At 41.8% G+C, this 25,606-nt stretch overlaps 1 protein-coding gene across 8 annotated transcripts in view; it reads right to left on the bottom strand.

The window, feature by feature from the left end:
• Positions 1 to 25,606, bottom strand: part of ATRNL1 (attractin like 1) — a 647,203-nt gene that overhangs the window by 442,802 nt on the left and 178,795 nt on the right. For all 8 annotated transcript variants that reach the window (XR_012780436.1, XR_012780437.1, XM_075534999.1 and 5 more), the window contains exons 22-24: positions 10,510 to 10,604; positions 7,352 to 7,430; positions 5,412 to 5,569 (exon numbers count right to left, since the gene is read on the bottom strand). Coding sequence is in view for 6 of the 8 variants with exons in the window: in XM_075534999.1 (XP_075391114.1) it covers positions 5,412 to 5,569; positions 7,352 to 7,430; positions 10,510 to 10,604 (332 nt within the window). In the remaining 2 variants the exon portion in view is untranslated. The remainder of the gene's footprint in view (positions 1 to 5,411; positions 5,570 to 7,351; positions 7,431 to 10,509; positions 10,605 to 25,606) is intronic.

Genomic DNA, 25,606 nt, shown 5'->3' with positions numbered 1-25,606 from the left:
GAAGTGAGCGTGACAGCTAGGAATGGCAACGAGGGAACCAAGATGTAGTCAATTAATATGGTTCTTCTCGCCGTAACTCCTCATGTGATGCAGTATCATTCTGGGCTCTTGCCTGTGGAGAGTCTCATTTTGGAAGTCATTCTCTACTATACTAACAGACAGGATTGGGGCGGCATGAAACCCGGACTTTAGTAGATGGCATGAACCACAAATAGAGAAAAGATTGAAGTGGTCAAGTATTTTTCTTGCTTGAATCCACAATCAATGCTCTTGAAGCAGCGGTCAAGGGGTCTAAAGATTCCCTGTGTGAGGCAGATCACTGCACTAGACCACTTTAAAACACTGAAAAGCAGGGATGTCACGTCAAGGCCACAAAGACCTATGCGTCTGCATTGCTGTGCTGGGGAGAAAGTGAGCGTGCCATGGGCTGCTAGAAGGACAAGCAAATCTGTCTTGGGACAAGTGCACCCGGAGTGTTCCTTGGGGGCGAGGATGGCGAGACTTGGTCACACGTCGTGGGGAGCTCTCGGTGCCTGAAGAAGGCTCTCCTGCGCGGTCCGGCAGAGGGCCAGTGCAAGAGAGGACGCCCTCAAGGAGATGCCACCGGGCCAAGCAGGGGCGCCGGCATGGGAACCGCTGCGAGGACGGCACAGGATCAGTGTCTCCTTCCGTTGGCATGAGGTTGCTAAGGGTCGGAGCAGACTGGCTGGCATCTAACAAGAACAACATGAACCAAGTCACACCTTGATGGTAACTTTAAACTCTCCTGGGGGCGGGGTGACGTAAGATGCCATCCTTTGTTTCCCTGGGGGGCAGAGTCGGATAAAGGATAAACTACACCTCTCCTGGGTGTCTGAGCCATTTGGGACACAGAGAGACCACTGGAAAAGCACATTCGAGATCTCTGTCTGAATGGCGGCGGCCGCTGAGGCCAGAAGCGTCAGGTACTGTGGCCCAGAGAAGTGGTCTCAGGACGGCAGGGGACTTTCTCCTCGGCTGGCCTGAGACTTGGAACAGTGAGACCAAGTTACAGGCAGACTGGCTTCCTGGCCCACGGACGCAAAGGCCAACAGATCATGAAGCTGAGAGGCTAAAAACCGGAGAGATTTAGCTTCGGGCTGACGAGACCAGTGACTCTTTCCTTACGGTTTGTTAATCCTGATTTATGGTAACCTATTAACTTCCCTAATAAACCCGCTTAACCGTGAGTATTGTCTGTAGGTTCTGTGTACCACTGCCATGGATTAGGAAGGCCAGCATAGAAAGGCGGGTGTCAGAATAGACACAGTAGGAGGGCCATGGAGGCTTGTCTGTCCCTTGTCTCTTGGCAGCAGGAACAACAGAGGGGGTTAGAAGCAAGCCTCTGGGAAGCTGGAAATACTGGTCTCCTGAGCTGAATGGTCGTTTCCTGGAACCGTGACTGCCAAGCTTCTCAGGCTGCATGCTTAGTCGAGATGCATGCATGCTACTTAATGTACCTTATAGCTCAAGACGGTATTATTCGTATAGAGAGACTTCAGTCCATACTTACTGACTTTGATAAATAATGAAGTCTACTCACAGTCTACATATTGCGCTGTAACGAGCTGCTCAAGAATAGTGGAGTGGATATTTGTGTAAATGGATGTCTTGTTTTATTCTAAAGCCATCGCCCCAAATGGCAAAAAATAATTAATAAAAAGGAAAAACCAGGAGAAGTCATCTCCCTTTCATGTCCTCAAGGTCATTGGGGCTGTACTAAAACTCGAGAGAGGATCTGTGCGGCAAGAAATAGAAAAAGCCATATAGCTAAAAGACCTTACAAACATTTGGTGTGTAACAAAATTCAAGACATATGATCCTTTAACTTTTATGCTTTAAAGGAAATAACTAAATATTCAAGAGCAGGATTAACTTTTTTCTCTTCATCAGCAAAGAAAGATAAAAATAAGTACACAAAATGCAAACTCGCTGCCGTGAAGTCAATTCTGACTCACAGTGAGCCTATTAGGACAGACTGGAACTGGGCCTGTGGGATTCCAAGACTGTATGTAACTCTTTACAGGATGAGAAAGCCTCATCTTTCTCCTATGGAGTGAGTTTGGATGGTTTTGAACTGCTGACCTCGTGGTTAGCAGTCAGTCCAATGCATAACCCACTATACCACCAAAGCTCCTTATATAAACACAGGAAGTATATGAAATTGTAAAACTTTAAAAAATCAATTGAAATAATTATATATTTAATGCTCAAAGTTTGTTACGTTCCTATAAACAAACACACATACTTCTGTAACCAAGATAGTGTAGTCCTTGGGCCCAATGTGATGTGCTCTTTCAAAGAGCAGGAATTAGGGTCTAATTGATGGCGACTGCACTTATATGTCTATATTTTCCAGCAGTAGGGTGTTTCTAGAATGTAGCACAAATTCTGATTTGGTTTGTAGAATATATTACTGGTATAACCTCAAAAGAAAATCTAATTGAGAGAGTTAATTTCTAACAATAAAATATTCATGAAAATTCTAAAGTAATCATGTAATTTACTAAAACATAAAATATAATTAGCTAACCAAGAAATAAACGGCCAAGAAACAATTGAAACAATACAAAAATTACATCGAATTTCAGAACAAGAGAATGTTGCATGGTTGATCCGAGAAGGCTTGTGTCAGGGTTGGATCCTTGTACCATGAGGCAATGTGTGTGCTGAGCGTACATGCCCCAAGCAACGAGACTGTATGAAGAAGAACACAGCCTCGGGACTGGAGGCCGTGATAGCTGGCTTCTGTGTCCACGTGGATGGATAGGCTAGGACGAATAATCCCCTATGATGTGACCTAACATGACGTACACACTCAACTCCAGAATGAGATATTCTGTGAGCAGCCACGGGGCTGAAAGAAGATTAAGGTATCTGTCACCGGCCGGACACAACTGAGAAGAGGTTTCCCTGGAGCTGTGGCCTACTTCATATATATATATATATATATAAAGATGGTGTGGGAATCTTGCTTGCTTGCTGCTGGGTCTGGATCCTTCACCTGGTTTATCAACCTCTGATTCTTTGGACTTGAGCCAACGACCTGTCTGCAGATCCCAGGAACCATTAACAGCCTGCAATCTGGCCTGTCTGATGTGCTGACCTTGAATTCATTCACCTCTCCAGCCTGGGATGTTGCCAATCCTGGACTTGCAGCCCCAAGACTGCCCCAGTCAAGGGACGCCTCCAACTTAACATCTGACCCACAAGCTTGAAATCGGACTGGATGCACCCACTTCTTCAAGTGTATGAGTCACTGTCTTGATATAAATCTCAATCTACACATAGAGATTTTTTCCCTTCTCTATAGAATCCAGCCTAAGCCCAAGGCTTACTCAATAACAATTTGTGATATTCAAATAACATAACCTTCTTGATGAAAGCAATGAAGATGTCAAGCACTTATAAAGAACAAAGACTATAACTTACACATCAACGTGTTTGTTAAATCCTCAAAATGGGGCACAAGGTATCGGTATGACAGAGAATATATCGACACTGTCAAGGTTCGCATTTCACTTGGATCCACAATCTACAATCACTGGCCATGAATGCATGAGTCAAAAGATCAAAAGCCATACTGCGTTGGGAGAACCAACTAGAAAGACCTCTTGAAAGTGTCCAAAAGCAAAGGCGTGGCTTTGAGGACGTGGGTGCACCTGACCCCAGCCAGGCAGGAGAGTAGTCCAAGAGAACTGCTTCGGAGGTTTCAGATCATGCATGCACCGATTTATTGCAAACAAAACGTTCGCAGGTCTCGGGGGTCCCTGAATAGCTGAAGAGACGTTATCTCGGTAACTTACTTGTCTTAATCTCCATAGCTTGCCTTGTGGGGGGGGGGTGGGGGGCTGGGGAGAGCTCCAATCAAACGAGTGGCTTCTGAGGAGCCAATTATTTTCAAGGCAGAGGGTCAGTTGAGAATGTTTGGAAACGGACTTCATGTAATCTCAATGGGGTAGGCTTGGTAAGTTTTCTCAAAGGACACGGGATAGATAAGCAGAGAGGTTTTAAGAAAATTGGCAGCTAACTGTATGGAGGGCGGGGGCGGGGGAGAGGCCAGAACATTGCACCATAGGATTCTTGTCCATTGGGACAATGTACCTGCTCGGTTTACAGGGACAGCAAGGACTGTCCTATGAGAATTTCAGTGAGAAACCTTGCCCCATCCGTTCTGCAGCATTTATATTACCCCATCAAATTTCTCTGTTCCTCAAATTTCAATAACATTCAGTAACAGGATTCCAAAACTGCCTCGTGGACTTTGTATAAAAACGAAAAGTAAATCATTCTTCCTGGAAGGGTTAAACAGATGGAAACACCATCTTCAGGAGTGGATGGACCTATGAGTCGAGAAAACAATGGCTTCACATTTTGCTTATCATTTAATAAATGTTTCTATGATTTTATAACAACCTCACATTTTAAATGACCTCATAGGCATCTGAAAGCTAGACAAGGAATAAGAAAGACGGAAGAAGAACTGAGCCTTTACAGGATGCTATTGGGAAGAACAATGAATACAGGACAGACAGCTGGAAGAATAACTAATCTGTCTTGAAAGAGAATGCACCTTGGAAGCAAGGAAGAGAGTCTTTGCCTCGCCAAACTTGGGCGCTACCAGGAGGAGCCAGTCCCTGGAAAAAGCCATCATGCTCGCTAAGTAGAAGGCCAGGTGAAAAGAGGAGGGCCCTCCATGGATGGACTGATAGAGAGGCTGCAACAACAGGCTCGAACGTGACAACAGCAGTGAGAAGGGCACAGCATGACCCGCGCTTCACTCGGTTCTAGGTAAGGATCATTCTAGTCAGAACCAACTTGTCCCATCACCACCACCAAATGCTTCAGATGGTCCCTGTTTTCCCTCGTTCAATAATAATTTGCATAAACTAATAGCCATCTGATCTGTATTTCTGTATGAGTCTTTGAAAATAAAGTGAGACCTCTATCCTCTTCAATGGTGAAATTCAATCAAGTGATACAGAAATACTCTGGAGTCTATTAACTGTATCACCATCTAAACCAGTCTTCATGTAATGAAGACACACACTTATTTCTCAAATCAATCCCCATTATAAACTCTACTGAATAGTAATTTGTATTACTAGTTCTTGACGAGTTAAGCATATACTGTAGTTTAGATGCTAAATTAACCTTACCAAGAAGAACCAAGAAATTTTCTAGTTCCATCTGATTTTGCTAAGAAGCAATCTGCACAGTAATCACACAGAAACTGATATAAATAAATGTGTAAATTGGTCAACGGACAGCACATGTTTTAGCTTCGTTCAAGCCAAGAAATGCATCTATCTCACAAGTTGAACAAAAACAGTATTTCATTTGTAATAAAAAAAACTCACTAGCAATTAGAATAAAGGAATCTAAACACTTACCTGTATTTTGATAGGCCAGGTAAAGTTGCTGACGTATACATAGAATGTAATGTTGGGATTGCTTCTAAAATTAAATTTTTCATAGGAAAAGCTATCCCTGTATTCCTTTATATTGGTCTTAGAGATGATAGGAGTCTCCTCTCCAGATATTGTTCCAGCTAAAATGCAAATAATAATAACAAATTTACATAATTCACACTAGGAAGCCAGTCTTTAAAAAAAACGCTTATGAAAGTATTACACCTACTCAAATTTTCACAGGGAAAAAAACCTAATTATCCAAATACACATACTTTTACAATTTAGAATGACAGAGGAAGAATGAAAGATTTGCCATAAAAATCATAGAAATTGATTTAAGATTAAAAGTACCCTTTAAAATGCTACCAATTATTAAGTTTGACTACTATCAAGTCTGCCGAACTCCAAACCTGAGCTTTCTGCCACGTACCACTTCACAGAGTTTTTCCACACACCGTTTTGAGTATCTGTATCCCATCAAAAATGGAAGCGAAAGCAATTTGTCTGTCTTACACAAATCAAACCATCATACTTAAACTGGGAAGGAGCCATAATTTAAAACATGAGCTAAATGCTTAATTAGTTAAATGCATACTGGGTACTCAGTGAGTATTTACTGAAGCTAACCAAGTGGAACAAAACATTTCCAATAAACTTGGAAGACCTCTGCTTTAATGAATAGTAAAGTTAATTAGAATCAGAATAATGAGCAATTGGGCTAATCGTGGATGCTCACCTATCCTAACTTATCCTGGGAACTTTTAAAAAGAATGCAGATTCCCTAACTCCAACCTCTACCTGAGAAATCAATGCTTCTGAAACTTTGTTCTGGGGACCTGAATGTTACAAATTATTTTTTGCCACCTAAACACAAGGGTTCTAGAGTTACTAAAAATTGTTTACATATTTTCTTAAGGCAAGTCTGGAAACGCTTGTAAAGTCCTATTTATTAAACAAAAGTGAATTTCAAAGAACCAGGAAAATTACCATGGATTCTTAATTAACGGATTGGCACTGCAAAGAGTTGACTGCCTGCCTGGCAGCCCGGTTGCAAAATGCCCACGGATGCCCCAACTCTTCCCTTCCACCCAAAGTGCTCTGGCACTCCACAGATGGAATATGGGTTCTGGAATTTCAAAAGGTCTCTTCGCCCTGGAATCCTATCTTCCCCTGATTCTCCATACTGAAGTACCATAATCCTTTTATTTTCCAGAAGTCAAAAATAAGTTTCTAAGGATCCATATATTTTCAATACAACTGGAAAAAAACTAAACAGCCCAGTCTATTTCTGCGGTAGTATATCTTTGGAATGGAAAAATCATAGAATTCCCTCAAGCTAGTGAATAAAAGGTTGAGTACAATATTTTCATAATTCAAAACACATTTGTGCTTTAAATGGTCAGTGATTCTAATTTATAAGCTTATTGTGGGAGACTTATAAATGTCTTTCCCCCTCTAAGCACTGATGCTGACAAAGAGGCTGTGCTCTTAAATTTTAATATAATAGATAAATGGTTACTTTTATCAGTATACAAAAAATAATGCCATTGTTTGATATAAATATTATGGTTAATAATTAAATTTATAGATTCAGAATTGAATCAAATAATTGAAATTTCAGCCTCTTTATTCATTAAAGAAGTAATCTATCTTAATTAAAATCATGACATTCCACAATACCGCCATTTAAAAATTTAATAGTGTGCAATATTTGCTACCCATGTAATTTTAATTGAATAAGGAAGCTAATAAGGTGATAAAATCTTTATTCATATTGTAACTTATTATCTCAACCATAACACCACAATCACAATGACATATAATTTTTTAACTATTAAAGTTAAGAGTAATTGGTCAACTTCAAATGACTTCCATATAGGAACAAATATGAAGAGGATGTAACACCAAAATTCTCTTACCTGTGGAACCAACGGACCATGTAATATTGAGGTTAAAGTTGTTTGATGCATTAATTGAAATATCCAAGTTTTTGTTTGACTATCAAAAAAGAAAAATTTCAGTTGAAATAATCAAGTTATATTCGATAGCATATTTTTAGAATACTGTTTTATTTGTTCCTCACATCAGGGGTCCTCAAACTTTTTAAATGGGGCCAGTTCACTGTCCCTCAGACCCGTTAGAGGGCCGGACTATAGTTTAAAAAAAAACTATGGACAAATTCCTATGCAGACTGCACATATCTTATTTTGAAGTAAAAAAATGGGGCAAAAGCACCTGGTGGGCTGGATAAATGTCCTCAGCGGGCCACATGTGGCCCGTGGGCCACGGTTTGAGGACGCCTGCCTCACATAAGGCCAATATTCCATTGACTAGTACAGGTGTCAGTTATACTCTCTTCATGAAATTAACATGTGATCAGTTCAGATGGAGACTAGAAGCTTGTTTTGCAACTCAAGAATAGGCTAATGGATAGAGAACACAGTTTAATGATAATTACCATAAACAGATGGGATGACAGGGAGTAATCACTTAAGGGTCACTGAGCTTCAGATTCCTGATCAAGAAGGGTAAAAATGGAGACTAGGATACCAAATTCTTCTTGAACCCAGAAGTTCTAGAGCCACTGAGGCTGAATGAACCTCCAATACTGTTGGCAGGAGATAATCTTTCAATGTTAAATCAGAAGTAGTCTCTGAAGTTTTCTTTACAACAACCAATTTGGCTGAGTTAGTAAAGAATGTTGGCCTTGACCATTATGCCTCATGAAGAATTATATGGGATCAAGTTGACAGCAGCCATTGAAAAGGTCAGGTAGGAAGTTGAGAGGACAGTGAAGTCCTGCTAATGGAGGGAAAGCAAGAAGGAAATCCACTTCACAGAAATACACATGTAGAAATTGATGGAGGGTGTTCAGCTGTGTCTATTTTCAATGATCATTTTTTAAACATCATAAAACTCTTTTTGTGGGTTTGGTTCATCTTCGACCAATTCCAAATTTAGGCATTAGAGGGATATGCAGTATAATAACTAAAGTCCCATAAGAAGCATTTTAAACAAGAGAAAAACGCTGTAGTAAAATAAATGACGTTGGCAGTGATTATTTATGTAATAGACAATAAAATGCACCATGTACAATGCTGTTTGCTTAAGTGTGAAAATGTGTGACAAGGTCAGATGATAGAGACATCTACACCAGTCCCTAAGAAAGCACTGTCTGAATTGCTGTATTGTGGATTAGAATAAAATCTGTTACCAAAATGTAGGAAATGTATAATTAAGGAGTCTACCTCTTATTATTATTTTTATTATCATTCATATTCCTATAAGATAACTAGGAAACCTTGGTAAGTAATTCATATTAATATTGATGTTGCTCGAAGATGATTATCTCTTTAATTAAGGGAATTATTCTAAATGATGCGATTAAGGATTCATTTTTCATGGTAGTTTAGCATGCTTCAGCTTGTTCAACTAAAAAGCAGATGAGGGAGCTTCAAAGAACTCGTGAAAACAATGGAATTAAAAGAGAATGGAATGACTCCCCAGACTCTTTGAAGCCCCTTTGTACGTCTGATTTCTTGGCTTCCACTGGTAAGAGAGCAGGAAGCAAAACTGAACGTTCCAACCACTGGAAGCACTCAAGATTTCTAGAGGACAGTCGATGGAGAGCGAAACGCAAATCCTCATCTAGACCAATGGGACTTTCACTAAGGACCGTGAACTTACGCTGCTGAGTGGATTCCAACTGCTTAACTGCAGCACCACCTAGGCTTCTCACTGAGGACAAGACTCAGAGGGATGTTACTTCCACCCATAGGTTGTCAGACACCCCATTTGCATCTATTGTTCTTATTGCCTCAAAGAACCCTACAGTTTGGAATTATTATCAATCCATCAAAAGCCAATGATGATTATAAATCACTTCAAAAAATGTTATTATACTGAGAAATGTGCTTTACAACAGGTTATTAATTAACATAACTTTGCAAGAGCACAGAACATCGGTGCAGAAAAGATTGTAGCTGATAGAAAGTACACACAACCTTATTTAAGAGTCATAACTTTAAATGTATTCCTAAGAATATAGACACTACTGAAAATCTAGGGAATATAAATAAGATAAACTTAGCTATAGACTCTATTTTCCTAGAAAATTAAAATATAAGAAATTTAACTATCAGCAAAAGCCCAATAAAATATTTTAAAAGGAAACAGCAAATGTTAGAATATATTTAAAGACTGCACCTATTTAAAAATATATTAGAAAGAATGTGGATTTGATTATGTGGATTAATACATAATAAGGATACTCATTTAAGACAAGCTCCTCATTTTGAATGGGTTAATTTTGTTTCAAAAGAACTAAAAGGCATTCAAATAAGTGATATGGTTCATATTTCCATTCCCTAGGCTATTTTTACAGTTTATAAAGTCTCAGACAGATAGTAATTCATAGGTGTTGTTTCTAGGCCATCTCAGAGTCTTCTCCTCTACTGTGTTAATAACAAGAATAAGAAGAAGTACACTTAATACAGCGTGCTTTGAAATCACGGGTTCTATTTTCAAACCAGACCACACTGAGTTTGAGAGCGCTCTTATAAACATACATCCTGTCACAAGCCAGACGAACAATAGAACTGTGCAGGAACAGGACGTAACTGAAACGTCAGGACCATTTTCATCATCTCACATATGTTATCCTGGCTACTCTCTGCCAAGGACGTGGCCACACTCATGGTGACCCCACGCACAATGGGGAAGGGGGACGCGACTGGAAGCCCCACTAAGAGCTGGCCGGAGTCACAGCAAGCTGAAACCCTCCGGTCACAGGTGGGCGGTGACTTCCCATGGGAGACTCAACCCCTGGTCTCCTGCGTGGAACGTGTGTCACTGCAACTCCAGCACCACCTGTCTCAAACAGAGAACTCACAGACTCTCCCAAACTCAACGGTAATTCTGTTTGATGACAAGAAGACAAAAGCCAGATCCCAGGGTGCTGTACACAAGTCCCACCGGATGCTGAGTCTGAGAAGAGGGTGCAATGTCAATGAAACGGAACAGAACAGTTAGTACGTCTTCTGACTGGCCATAGAAGAGACAAGTGAACTTGGCTCACCTGTTCTGGGTTTGCTATGAAGTTGATGGCAGTGTGGTGGCGGTCATCTTCCTGCAATAAGCTGAAGGTAAACTGATAATCAATCAAAAGGCTGTCTGTGGGGAGAACAATAGAATCTTCAGTTGGGCTTGAAAAGGCTGCTTTGAGAGGCAAAAGTTAGGTGAAAACATACCGTACCCCATCATATGAAACACTCGTGACCTACTTCAAAACTGGCCAGACACAGTTGGCTTCAAGAAACAAAAACTAAATAGGGAAGAAATCCCAATGACTTGAAAATTATATTTGTTTATTATTTTCCTGTCATTGTAAAAGTAGCACGTTGTCACAAAGGAAGTTCTAGAAGTTTTACCGAAGTATAAAATAAAAGCCATGCCTAATCTTACAATTAAACAGAAATACACTTAATATTTTGGTGCATTTTCTTCCAGCTAAAATTCTATGGACAGCAAGACAGGCAGGCCTTTTTGGTATTCCCACTGCCAGCAAGTGGACACCAACTCAAAGCAACCTTACTGAACAGGGGAGAACTGCCCTGGTGAATTCCTAACAATGGTAGCTCTTTAAGGTAGTACAAAGTCCCATCTTCCTTCCTCGAAGCAGCTGGTGGTTTCAAACTGCTGGCCTTGTAAATCGCAGCCCAGTGTGTAGCTATGACACCGCCAGGGATCCTTTTTTGGTATTCTATTTGCATATAATTAAAATTCTTTGAAAATGTTACATTTAATAACGAGATTATATTCTCACAACAGCTTCAAGACATATTTTTTTTCTTTGCAATTGAGGTTATTACTACTTTCAGGAAGTTTTACTAATTCTGTAATGAAAACCACTCTAGAGAAGTCAAGCTTTTTCACATTTGATAAAAAGGATGCAGAGGAAAGCAAATTTTCATTGTGCCCACAAAACGCGGACACCAAGGTGAGACGTTTACATCTCACAGCTCATCAGCAGCATCACGTGTTACTGAGGCTGAAACACTGCTGCTGATGCTACAGTGCAATGGCTATTTGTAACCTCAGCCTACTGCTCTGAGGAGCCGCAGAGAACACCTGCTCTGGGGAGACATGGTTTCCATACTACACCCTCAGGCATAATTGGATTTACCCTCACATCTTCTTTGTGTTGCTTTTCTTTACCTAAGATCTCCCCTATACATTGGTTGTATAAATTAGATAAGGTGATGCTTTGCATTTCTAAGAAGATATAGATATCCCTATGTCTGGTCATCAGAATTAGACAATAGATCATATTTCTAAATGAATATGAATAGATCATATTTCCAAATTTCATCCGACTGCCAGATAACATGGAGGTGACTTCAGTGGCCCAGGCATTTTTCTAAGCCCTGCAGATGTGACAATAAATATAGGATTAAAAATGTATGGTCTCATGGAACTAATATTCTATGTGATGGATATAGGAAATAAGTTAGTCATCTAAGGATATAGTATATCAGATGATGTTTCAGTGCTAAGGAGAATATTAATCAGAGCCCATCAGAGAACATACTACAGGACTAAGGTCGATTTACAATCTTAAATTTCCCTGAAGAAGGTCTGGGGGGCCGGCCCAGTCCCAACTACAACGAGGACACCTGGCCTCCCCCAGAAGAATTTATTTCAAAGGATGGCATTGAATCTGCAGTTCCGGGAGAGGGGCATATCTGACCAGAGCACACAGGAGCAGATGAAGGGGGAGGAGAAGAGAGCGGAGCACAACCTGGCCCACCAGGCTGTAAGGATGATGTTCCCAACTAGAGCAGCCAGTCAACAGAGAGGACCACTTGGCCAGCTCCAATATGAGACATGACGCCTCTCACTGACCCATAGCCCTACAGGGGACAACACCAGACACACAGTGTGGGAATTGCACCCAATCTGGTCCCGCCACACCGAGGCAAAACACTAAGGGGGTGCAACAGAACAGCAAGGGAATGGAGTGGCGAGGTCCCCAGGGAATGCTGAAGGTGGACTTTGGGGCCAGGACGTGGTACCCCAACAGACTGGACTGGAAAACACTTCTAAAGGCCAACAAACAGTCCTTGAACTAAATACAAGCTTTTCTTTCTTGTGTTTTTTTTTTTGTCATTGGTTTGTTGTACATTGTTGCTTGGTTTTGCTCTGTCTTGTTTTTGTGCATGGTATCAACTCCTCAGGTCTGTCTAAATAAGATAGGCTGGATGAACGGGGGGACAGGGGAAAGGGGAAGGTGGGGGAAAAGGTAGTGGTGTAAATAAACCCAGGGACAAGGGAACAACAAGTGATCCAAATCAGTGGTGAGGAGGGTGTGGGGGGCCTGGTAGGGCATGATCAAGGGTAATGTAACCAAGAGGAATTGCTGAAACCCAGGTGGGGACTGAGCATGATGGCAGGACAGGAGGAAAGTCAAGGGAAATAGAGGAAAGAGTTGGGAGGCAAAGGGCATTTATAGAGGTCTAGATAAAGACATATACATATACAAATATATTTATATATGAGGATGGGGAAATAGATCTATGTGCATATATGTATAGGTTTAGTATTAAGGTAGCAGAAGGACACTGGGCCTCCACTTAAGTACTCCCTCAATGCAAGAATACTTTCTTCTATTAAATGGGCATTCTATGATGCTCACCTTCCTGACACAACCACTGAAGACAAAGTGGGTGAATAAGCAAATGTGAAGAAAACTGATAGTGCCCGGCTCTCAAAAGATATAGCATCTAGGGTCTTAAAGACTTGAAGGTAAACAAGAGGCCATCTATGTCAGAAGCAACAAAGCCAACATGGAAGAAGCACACCAGCCTGTGTGATCACGAGGTGTCAAAGGGATCGGGTATAAGGCATCATGAGAAAAAAAATCTTATCATAGTGAATGAGGGGTGTGTTTGCGGAGTGGAGATCGAAAGCCCATTGGCAGGCCACTGGACATCCCCTTACAGAAAGGTATCGGGGAGGAGATGAGTCAGTCAGGGTGCAATGTAGCAACGATGAAAAATACAATTTTCCTCTAGTTCCTAAATGCTCCCTGCCCCACCCCACCACTATCATGATCCCAATTCAACCTTGCAAGTCTGGCTAGACCAGAGGATGTACACTGGTACAGATAGGAACTGGAAACACAGGGCATTCAGGGTGGATGATCCCTTCAGGACCAGTGGTGTGAGTGGCAATACTGGGAGGGTATTGGGAGGGTGGGTTGGAAAGGGGGAACCCATGGCAAGGATCTACATGTGACCTCCTCCCTGGGGGACAGACAACATAAAAGTGGGTGAAGGGAGACGTCGGGCAGGTCAAGATGTGACAAAATAATAATTTATAAATTATCAAGGGTTTATGAGGGAGGGGGAGCGGGGAGCGAGGAGAAAATGAGGAGCTGATACGGGGGCTTAGGTGGAGAGCAAATGTTTTGAGAATGATGAGGGCAATGAATGTACAGATGTGCTTTACACAATTGATGTATGTATGGATTGTGATAAGAGTTGTATGAGCCCCTAATAAAACGATTTTTTTTAAATTCCCTGAAGAGACATTTAAAAACTAAAAATACTGAGAAAAAGCCATGGGATTTAGTATAGTAGAAGTATTTGAGGCAGAAGAAACAAGTAGGGAAAAAAATCCACAGCAAGGATAGAAGTTAAGTGAAATTCTCATAATGAGGTTGATGATGGGCATGGCCAGCTGTCAGGTGTGTTGAGACGTCCTCCCTCAGTCAAGGAGGAAATGTTTGGAAAACAGAGCCAACTGAACTCACTAAAGAAATGGATGTAGTTTTGTCAAAAACAGGCACTCACGGGGTCAAGAATAGGGCTGCCATCTTGAAAATACTGGATCTATGACTAAACCCACTGCCAAGGCAATAAAGGACCTCGGTCATCTTGGTCTGAGCTTTGTCCACTACCGAGGATGAAGTAAAATAAGGGCAAAAGGGTTTTACGGTTTCCCTTCTTTAATTGTGGTTAAGAGTCCGTTTGGGGCTAACTTCACATATCTTGTCAGGTAAGGGCCCTACTTCATCCCTTTGCATGCAGAGCGCACTGGCTCCAGTACCGGTCACTGAAGAAACCATTCTTTCCCCAGGGAACGATGCACTAGCATATGAGTCTCCCAAAGCACTGGAAAAGAGGATCCGGGCAGCAGTGTTTAGGTGGCATATTGGATAAATAATGAATATATTCAACTCCAAGTGTGGATTTCAAGAATCTGTCTCTTCTCAAGTCATAAAATTTATAAATGTGTCTAAAAATCATAAAACAATCTATTGACAAACTTCTCATCAATGAGAAAGATAATCAAAAGTCATCTGAAGCAAAAGCGCTGACCCAAGACAATAAGATTGGGAGCACTGGGATCTCTTTTAACATAGCACACTTATTCAAAAGGAGGGGGGCGGGGAGGGAGGAGAAAATCATTATCCGTTAACAGATGTAGAGGAGACATTTAAACAGAGTGTAACTATAACTCAGAAATGCTCAGTGAACCAGGTAAAAGGAAATGCCCTTAACTGGTCCAAGATATTTGCCAAACGCCTCATGACCACAGGTGTTGGGTTCAAACTTAAGATTAGCAGGACTTGTATGGTCAACATTGCCCCTTGTCGTGTCAACAATGGACCAGAGGTTCTTGATAGTACATCAGGAGAAGAAACAGCTAAGACGGAATAAACACCAACCTCTTCAGAGATACCGTGATGGTCTACATGGGAAATACATCAACTATAAACTCTGACATCTAGTAAGAAAATTCTGCACAAGGCTGGATACATGGTGAGCATGCAAAAATAGTTTGGTTTTCCTGAAAAATTTTAATAACCAGTATTATTATTAATAATATTGCTATAAATAATATTCATAAAAATATTAGTATACCATGTCTGATTAGAGATATACCATCAGCCTGGTTGGACTCAATATTGCAAAGACGATCGAGCTCTTCAAGTATACTTATGAAGTCCATGAAACTCCAATCAATAAGCAAATAAGGATTTCATGAACTTAAGAAGGTGATCCTAAAATTCACATAGCAGAACAAATGTCAAAGAACATAAAAAGAAACATTTTTAAAAAAAGAGGGAGAGGAGGCATATTTACTCTACCTAATAAAAATAATTATTACAAAGCTAGAACAATTATAAAAATGCAGAGCGAGGCTTGATTCCTGTATCATCAGGTAGATCTATGCATAGAATCATCAGGAACTAAGAACAGTAAGCCAAGGCAGAGGACTGTGAATACATGGAAATGTCACCCAAGAAGAGTGACCGACCAAGTCAGACATGGTGCTGAGAAAAACAGCTGATCAAAATTAAAAATAAAGTAGGTATTAATATCCCACATAAAAAGTAAAGACCTAGTTCACTAGAAACATAAGTTCAAAAATGAAACTTTTTCAACTTTCAGGAAATAAGCAGGAGCATACCCCTCTGAAAGGAAGGAAGGAAGTTCTTAAATCTAGGCACAAAGCATAAAGGAAGCTATCAATCAATGTAAAACGTCTGCATAACAAACGCCCTTTTAGCAAAGGGAAGAGACAGGCCTGAGACCGTGAAACTACCTGCAGTGCATACACCCAAACACAGGATTGCTACCTGGCACCTACCAGCTTCTACAAGTCAATGTAAAAATATACCACTGATAGGAAGAAATGGAAAAATATAAAACAGAATGGATGCAAAGAATCTGAGCAACAATTCTTTCAGGAGAACTTGAGATAAGAAATAATTATGTAAAATGATCTTCAACTTCACTAGTCATTGGGGACCTACAGTGAAAACAAGACAATGCTAAAAATGCACAGTGTTGGCGAGGAAATAGGGAAAAGGGAAAGCCTCATATATGCTGGTTTAGAACCAATCGATATAAATACTGTAATACTTGGGAATGCACTTCTAACTGTAGCTCTATTAAGCCGGATAAATTCTGGCACTTGTACTTAAGAAGAAATGCCTACGAATGTTCATTGGAAGGTCATTTGTAATTGTAAAACATTACCTACAATCTAACTTTCCATAAATTATGGTGTATTTATGAAAATAAACCACCACACAGTTGAACCAATTTCAACTCACGCCAACCCTAAGAGACCGAGTCAACGACACAGAGGATTTCCAAGCAGCCCAATGGCAGAGCGGCTGTGCGCTGGCTGCTGACCCCGGCTGGCGGTTTGAGGGCTGGAGAAAGAAGAGGCCATGTGCCTCTGCACGGACGGACAGTCTCATACACTCAAAGGGGCACTTCCACTCTGGCCTGTAGCCTCGTCAGGAGCCATAAGCAACTCACTGGCAGTGAGTGCGCTTGCTGCCTTGTTGGTTCATTTGTTTGCTTTAATCTTCCTGGAAGCAGATGGCCACAGCTTCTTCCCTTGGAGCCGCTGGTGGGATCAAAGCACCCACCTTGGGGTCTGGAGTTGAATGCTTACCCACTGTAACTACTAGGTACCCTTATAGAAACAAATACCAAATTAAAATAAAGGAATTAGAATACTATGTCTCAACACTGGCAAATCTCTAATATATTGAACATAAATGCGTTTTGTACGATACTCAGAGTATGATATAATTTACAATGCATTTTAATCACATATTTTTTTCAAATGATATTCAAGGGAACTTTAAAATTTTTCATGGAAGAGTGGGATTAAAAGTTAGTATTTTCCACAAACCTTCTGAAGCCAACTCAGACACTGGCATTATAGATCAGTGTTATTTATTTCCCAAAATGGCCTGCCCTGTAATTAATTGCCTTAATTTTTAAGTCTACTCAAACCCATCAAGTCAATTCCTACTCACAGTGACCCTCTAGGACAGCATAGAAGTGCCCTTAGGGATTTCCAGAACTTCAATTTTTTTATTAAAAGATCATTTTACTGGGGGCTCTTGCAACCCTTATATCAATCTACACATCAATTGTATCGAGCACATTTGTACATAAGTTGCCATCATTATTTCTGGACATTTACTTTCTATTAAGCTCTTGGTATCAGCTCCTCCTTTTCCTACCCTCTCTTGCCCCATCCTCAAGACTCCTTGATAAACTGTAAGTTATTATTATTTTCATATCTTACACTGAATGCTCAGGATTGGGTCTGTTGTTCACACCCCTGGAGGGGGGGAGGGGTGCGTCAATCATTGCGATTGGTTCCCCTTTCCTCCTCTCCTCTCACCACCTTCCTCCTGCCCTCCTGGTATCACCGCTCCCCTTCCTGGTCCTGGATTCAGGATGTTGTGAGCACTTATCTGAAAACATCAAATTCTTACGGAAGCAAATAGTTTCATCGTTCTTTCTCCGTCTTGAAGTTCACACTCCAATAATTACCTGATGGCACCACCAGGGTTCCGGAGATGTGTTCAGAGAGGTCAATTTCTCCACTAAACTTATGATCAATTGGAGAGGGATAACTAAAAATGTCCATGTAGAAAAAGTCCTTTAGAAAGAAAACCTGACCTTTGATGAATGTTTCTGAGTATAATGTTATATGAATGACAAATGCCTGATATTTGCCCTCCTCTTTCCACCAAAGCTAAATAAAACAAAGTAGATTTTTAAGAAAATACCAATATATAGTAATAAAAATCATCCAGGTATAGTTTGGAAATATCTATATATATGAAACTCAAGTGGGCCAGCATGACAGGATCACAAAGGAAGATAAACATGATGGGTGTGTGCTCTGTCAATGGCATTAGGCATGAAAAAAAAATTATCTCACGTGGCAACCAGGATGACTGTATGTGAATTCTGAATTGTTTAAGAAAGGAACTAAGGTGTCGTGACTTGCTTTTTCTTCACTCTATTAAGGTTTCAACTAATATTCTACTCTATTTTTTATTTAATATAATCTACGCCACCTGTTAAGAAGTCCTGGTAGTGTAGAGGGTTGTGTGTTGGACTGCTCACACAAAAGTCAGCAGTTCAAAGCCACCAGCCGCTCCACGGAAAAAGATGAGGCTCTGTACTCTGGTAAGATGTATAGGCTCAGAAACCCACGGGGCAGTTCTACTCTGTCATCCAAGGTAACTGTCAGTCAAAATGGACTAGATGAGACACACACACACACACACACATATTTACATATCACATCTGCCAGTCTGCAGTGCTGCGGTGACCCTTGTCCTGCTGTGTTGCTGGAAGCTACGCCACCTGCTGTGCTGTCAGAAGTTATGCTGCCAAGTTGTTTCAAATAATTGCAGTGCGTTTCTTGGTGACAGGGGTCGGGGTGCTTACAGCCCACAGGAGACTAAGCAGGATGGCCTTGAAGAGTACTCAGCACAAACTGGCCATGTGACCACGTGACACAAAGCACCAGAACGTAGCCTGGCACAGTGCCCACCCAAAGAGGAGCCCCGCAGGTCAGAAGGCACTCAAAATTCGACAGGGCAAGAGCTCCCTCCTCACAGGAGAGTCAGCTTGGATTTGAGACTGATGATGGCAACAAATGTACAAATGTGCTGGACACAACGGATGGATGGATGGATGGATGGTGATAAGAGTTGTAATAAAATGATTTTTAAAAGAAAAGAAAAAAGGGTAAAGCTTACAAGACCTTCCTTTGATTATGCAACATGACTTCTCAACACAAGAAGAAACAACACACATCTACAGTAATCTGAAAATGGAAAGTATGAAGTGAAGTAATCTAAAGGAAGCTGAACGCAGAGTGACTGCTGTCCTACGCCTTAGGGACCTGAAATGGGCTGGTACTGGGGATTGTTAATAGGACAATGTGTGTTCTGCTATGAAAGGAGTGACAGATTGAAGAGGCATGATATCACATGCGTCATCCAAAAGAACATTACAAGCTCCATCCTCAAATGCAATGCTGTTCATGAGAAGATCATATCCAGTTGCCTACAAGGAAGAGCTGTCAATATGACCATGATTCAAATCCATGTATCAACCACTACTGGCAAAAATGAAAAAATGGAAGATTTTCACTAACTTCCACAGCCTAAACTTGATCAGACATCCAGAAGCATGGGTAATTACTGGTATTTGAATGGAAACCAAGGAAGGATCTAAGAACAAAACTCGCTGCCATCGAGTCGATTCTGATCCATAGCAACCGTAGGGGACAGAGTAGAACTGCCTCTGTGGGTTTCTGAGATTGCCGCTCTTTCAGGGAACAGAAAGCCTCTCCCTTTGCTGGAGAAGTGACTGGTGGTTTCCAACTGCTGACCTTGAGGTTCGCAGCCCAATACGAAACCCACTTTGCCACAAGGACTCTTTCAAAGAAGGACCGGTAGTTGGAAAACATGGTCTTGGGAATAAAAATTTTCCAGACATAGCATGACACAACTGTGTAAGACCAAGGATTTATTTAGTACAGATACCTTCTTTCAATATTCTTTTACTGTCATGTGCAGTTTGCTGAATGGAATGCATAGGAATCAACTCAACTACAATGGTGGGAAAAGACAAGGCCAGTGGTCAACTGAGGAAGAGACCATAAATAACTCACCTGCAGGTCCATGTTGAAGCTGAGAAAAGGCAACATACGTTCACGAGAACAAAAGCATGACCTCAAAAAATCCCACAGGAGATTGAGACCATCTCAAGAATAGATTCGATGGACTGAGCACTCAGGGGCAAAGGTCGGACAAGGTGTCCGAGGACCTCAAGCACATCAGACATGAAGAAACCAAAAGTCACTGAAAGGACAAGAAAGTAAAGGCCAAACTGGATGTCGCAATCTTGCTCCAAAACGTGGAGAAGCTAAAGCAAATGGAAGAAGTGAGGGAGCAACAAAACTGAGCCAGAGAGTTGCAAGGGCAGCTCGTGAAGACAAAGTATCGAAATGAAATGCACAAAGACCCAGAGATAGAAAACCAAAAGAGACGAGCACGCCCAGAATTGCTGAAATTGAAAGAACTGAAGAAAACCACGCCTCGAGTTGCATAACTAGCAAAATACGCAAGGACACAAAAAACAGCCAAAGAAGATGGAAGTCAGTCGTTGCTCTATAACTTGTTGCGTCCAACCAAGCCAGAAGGGGGCGCAGAATCGAGAACAGCTGGAACTGAAGGAAGAAGTCCAGGCTACACTGAAGGCATGAATTAATATGACCATTGTTCAGATCTATGTAGCAACCACTAATGGCAAAAATGAAAAAATTAAAAACAAGGCTCCAAGAATTGAGAGAATAACAACTGAAATATGACACTAAGCGATGCGGTGCTCACTCAGCTATGCCAAGAAATTTGGAAGACGGTTATTGGCCAGCTGACTGGAAAAATCCATATTTGTGCATATTACAAAGAAAGGTGATCCAACAGAAAATGGAAATTATCTAATGGTATCATTAATATTACATATAAGTATTGCTGAAGATAATTCAGAGTTGAAACAGTACATCGATAGGCAACTGTCAGAAATTCACGCAAGATTCAGAAGAGAAAATGAAGCAAGCAATATTATTGATGATGTCAATGAATCTTGGCTGAAAGAAGAGAATGCAGAAAGACGTTTGTCCGTGTTGACTGCAGATCGTTACATAGCATAGATAATATTGTGAAGAGTGGAGCTCCAGAGCACTTAACTGCGCTCTGCAGAAGCTGCGCATTGACCAATAAGCAGTCATCTGAACACAACAAGGAGACGCAGCCTGGTTTAAAGCGGGGAAAGGTATGCATACGGGTTGTATCCATTCACTATTCTTATTCAGTCTGTGTGTTGAGCAAATAATCCGAAAAGCTAGGTTGTAGGGAGATGAACATGGCAGCAGGATTAAAGAAATATTCGTTCACAACCTGTGACATGCAAATGACACAACTTTGTTTGCTGTAAACAATAAGGACATGAAGCAATTACTGATGAAATCAAAGACTAGAACTGACAGGGTAGATACTACCTCAGTATAGAGAAAACAAAATCTCCCCACTGGACCAGTCCACTCCTTGGGATAAATCCCGAAAACACTAGCCTTGTGAAGGATTTCATTCTACTTGGATCCACAGTCAGCACTCACGGAAGCAGGAGTCGAAAAACCAAAAAACGTATTGCATGGGGCAAATGGCTGCAACAGATCAATCTAACGGGGTTAAAAAGACAAAGTGTCACTTTGAAGACTAAGGTGTGCCTGTCCTAAAACAACTGTCCTTTTGCGAGTCTTTTATGCCTCGGGAAGCTGGACAATGAATAAGGAAGTGCAAAGAACGGACGGTTCTTTGAAGGATGGTGTTGACGGTGAACACTGAATACATTGTGGACTGTCAGATAAGTGAGTAAATCTACCTTGGGAGCCAGAAAGGTCCCTAGACTCGAGGATGGCAAGACTTCACTTCACACAGTTTGACACGTTATCGGAGGCTCTGGTCCATGGAGAAGGCCGTCATCCAAGTGACAAAGAGGAAGGCGTTCCGAGACAGCCTCCAGCACAGCAGTGGTGGAGGATGGCGCAGACCAGGCTGGGTTTCCTTCTGTCGCACAGAGGTGGCGATGACTCAGAATCAACCGGACACAGACTCAACTTCTTAAACAGCATGATCAGGAAGAGATCGAAACTGGAACACCCCCCTTCCCAACTGGGATGTTAATTAAACTCTGTGAGCCTTGTTGGCTCTAACGGGGATAAAATGGCCTCTCTCGCAGGACTGCTCTGAGGCTGAAACATCGTTGCAGGACTGTGCGTGAGGCTTAGAGAAGGCCATCTCATGAAATACAACCATGTAATAAATGTTACCTCCCTTATCTAGCTGGACTTGCAAATGACTTCTGAAATGTTTCAAACGTCAGATTCTTTCCTGTGTATTGCTATGGTTGTGTACTTGTTCAGAACCACGAGTTCATGATCATGTGTATTCAGCCATCCTGATGAGTCGGGAGTAATACACATACACTTTGACAGCAATATCAGGAGTTCAAATACGTTTTAAACAATGGCTTATGTTTATAAGCTTGATTCGCTGACTTAGATAATTGCTTAATATATGTTAACACTTGAGTGAATATAATTCTACGTACATTCACGTGCTCAGTGTGCCGTCTCTTTTATGCACGGTAAGCTGAAATAATTACTTTAAAACTCAAGTCTTTACATTTTACCTTCCTCTTAACGCCCTCCAGTGGCTCCCGCTGACCTGATAAGGTACAAAATCCTTTCATGTTCGACAAGTGCGGCTTGTTTGGGTCCTGTTCCTCTCCTACGCCTCATTCCTCGTTCCTCTTCCCCATTTTCCCTGTGTTCCAATATTCCTGGCTTTCTCCTGGGAACCCAGACATGCTCTGTTCTTTCCTGACCCGCCACAGGCCTGGGCACACACTGCCTCACTTATCCTAATTCTCCACACTTCGCAACACCACCACTCACAGAGCCATGCCTCCCACACATGAGTAAGTCGGGCCTTCTCGTGGTGTATTCTCCATTCATCTACACGGTTCATACAGCGTCCTTCCGACAACCACAGTAGCTAGGGAGCTGTGCGGCTCTTCCTATCCATAGGGTCACTATGAGTCTGGAATCAACTCCATGGCAATGGGTTTGGTGTAAGGCGGTCTGTATTACTGGCTTAATGTCTATCTTCCCTGTGGAATCATAAATATCAACACAGTATAACTTACAACTTGTTCACTGTGATACCTCCAGGGCCTAAGAAAGTCGGCACCCAACAAATATTTGCTGAGTGAATAAACAAAAGTGAGTCAATTCCAATAACTGGCACTGTCTCCAGCAGTCTGCTCAGTATACAAATTAAGGAGGGAAAACAACGCGATTGTAGTATTAAGTGTAACAATTAATGTGAAATTGCTTAGCACATAATAAATATTCGGGCGATTTCCTTGCTTGTTGTATAGCATTATCCATGCTTATAATTATTAATTAAGAAACTCTATTGAGCTTTGAACATTAAGAATAATCCCAAGGGTAAAATTTTCACTGCAGGAATTTTGCCGAGTTTAACATTTGATAGATGTGGCAATCTGCTTCCTGAACATTAGCAGCCTCGGGAACCCTAGTGGGGAGTCCTACTCTGTCCTGGAGGGCGGCTGTGAGGCCAAGTGACTCGGGAGCAGTGGGGTGTGTGCTTGTTTTCTGATGAACCACACACATTTTCTAGATCTGAGAACTCAACAAGGCCAGACCAGGGGTTCCCAGGCTAACATTCTAGCAGGAAAGAAAGTCCGTTTTCAAGGAAGACACAGAAATAAACAACAGCACTTTCTACCGTGCATGTGTTAGAACGGCAGGGAAGACACTTCACTACCTGGGGATGTTTGTTTTACTCTTTGGAAGTGGAGAACCAGTGAGTTCAAAAGCCACAATGCAAGGTTGACTTGGAAATATTGAGGAACAAGCAGACTTCAGTCACCAAAGACTTTTATAAGAATCAAAAGGGCACCATGTGCATTAGCAAATGTCCTGAAGTTCACTACAGCACTGGGCTCTGACCTGTCCAGGACCACAGTCCACGGCTGGCTCCCCAGCAGGGCAGGCAGCGTCACTGCGCTGCCTGGTCGTAATTGTACTGACGACGCCACACGTGTTCTTGTATAATTTAAAATAATCCTCGAGGTCACTGAGCCTAGTAGGCGCCCTTCAAGACGGCTCGGCTGCATTCCTCGGCGGTGCACTCTACAGAGCCGCGTCACCAACGCAGGGAAGCTTGGTAGTTTCCTGTGCAGGCTTCTCACTTGCAAAAACGGCATGTGTTTCTGTTTACATTTTAGTTCCTTCAGCATGATGATTTTATTGTTGCTCATCTGAAAACAACTCTTTGGTTTAATCCACTGCTCGTGTTCATTGCTCTGGTTTTCTCTCCTGTGGTTCCGAATATAGACTCTAGACCAGACTGCCGAGGCTTGGCAAGGCTTCCCTATTTCCTGGGTCATGTGAGACAAATTAATGAATTAAACGCTGCGTGCCTCTTTTCCCTCGCGTGAAAGCTAGGCACAGTGCATGCCCAAGGAGTACCCAATGAATATTAACTAGCAGTATTGATTATTTTAAAGCTAGTGGTTAGCTTTGGAGGAGGCCTGGAGCATTCAGTGAATGCTGGCCTTCACCCCTGGTGAGGTTGTGGTTAACCGTTTGGCTGAGATCCATCGGCATGGTCGGCAGTTTGAAAGACCAGGCCTTTCAACTCCCTTCAACTGGTAGCGCCTCCGAGACCCACAGGGGGGTGGCGATGCGTCAGCAAGGACACCAGGGCAGTTAGCTTGGTTTGGGGGTTTGGGGCATTCACTCAGAGGTGCCTGTGAAGACTTAGCAATGGACTTCAAATGAACTTTGAAAACACCCCAAAACAGTTTTACTCTGACATCCACGGAGTCACCAGGAGTCAGAATCCACTTCATGGCAGGTGTGGTCGAAGTGGCAGTGCCCGCTGCCCTCCAGGGTGGCCGTGAGCCAGAATGAACCCAGCGGCAGTGGGTTTGGCCCGCACTGCACAGCGCTAGTGGAAGGTGTGGGTGGAGTTTTGCAAATCATTTGTATTTTCTTACTTAAAATGCTCTGTTTGTTCAATGTTATAGTGGGTCTGTGTTATTGCCATAGCATGGCTTGTTACAGAAATATAATGTCCTACATTTTGTTTAGGAAAAACAAAACAAACGGATGGAATATTCATCCCTGTTCTAGAGGCACTCGGTACCAGCCCCACCCCACCCCACCCCATAATCACGTTAAACTGTTCTTCATTTTGGACTCTGCTAAAATATGCACTAGTTCTGGAATAAATAACTAGAAGTACTGGGATGTAAGCTTTGGGAAATTTAATAAAACACGTTGATAAATCAAAGAATAAAGTTAAAATGGCAACAATGGAATTCATCTGTGTTCGGCCAGACAATCATCAGTCCATTACGGCTGCCAGCCGCTGAGGTATCAGAAGGAAGATGGTCTCTGCTCCGTGAGGTCGCCACAGCCCCATTTACAGATGGCCGATCACACACCTGCTTCACTTGTGATTTATACTTAATTGTTTAAGATCCATATGAAACAGGAACGTGATGGAGCGCATTTAGTTTAAAGCAACAAAAAAAGATTCATTATTCGGTTTTATAATAAAAGAGAATAAATCCAAAAATAAGGGCTTATTCATGTTCTATTCACAGTCATCGATTTAAGAATGTTTTAATTGATCCAGTTGAGTTTAAAATCATTTTTAAAATTTTACAGCTATA

The sequence above is a fragment of the Tenrec ecaudatus genome, chromosome 16 (assembly GCF_050624435.1).
Source record: "Tenrec ecaudatus isolate mTenEca1 chromosome 16, mTenEca1.hap1, whole genome shotgun sequence".
Lineage (NCBI taxonomy): Eukaryota > Metazoa > Chordata > Mammalia > Afrosoricida > Tenrecidae > Tenrec > Tenrec ecaudatus.
The sequence above is the reverse complement of the archived record's forward strand: the minus strand, read 5'-3'. Positions and strand labels throughout refer to the sequence as shown.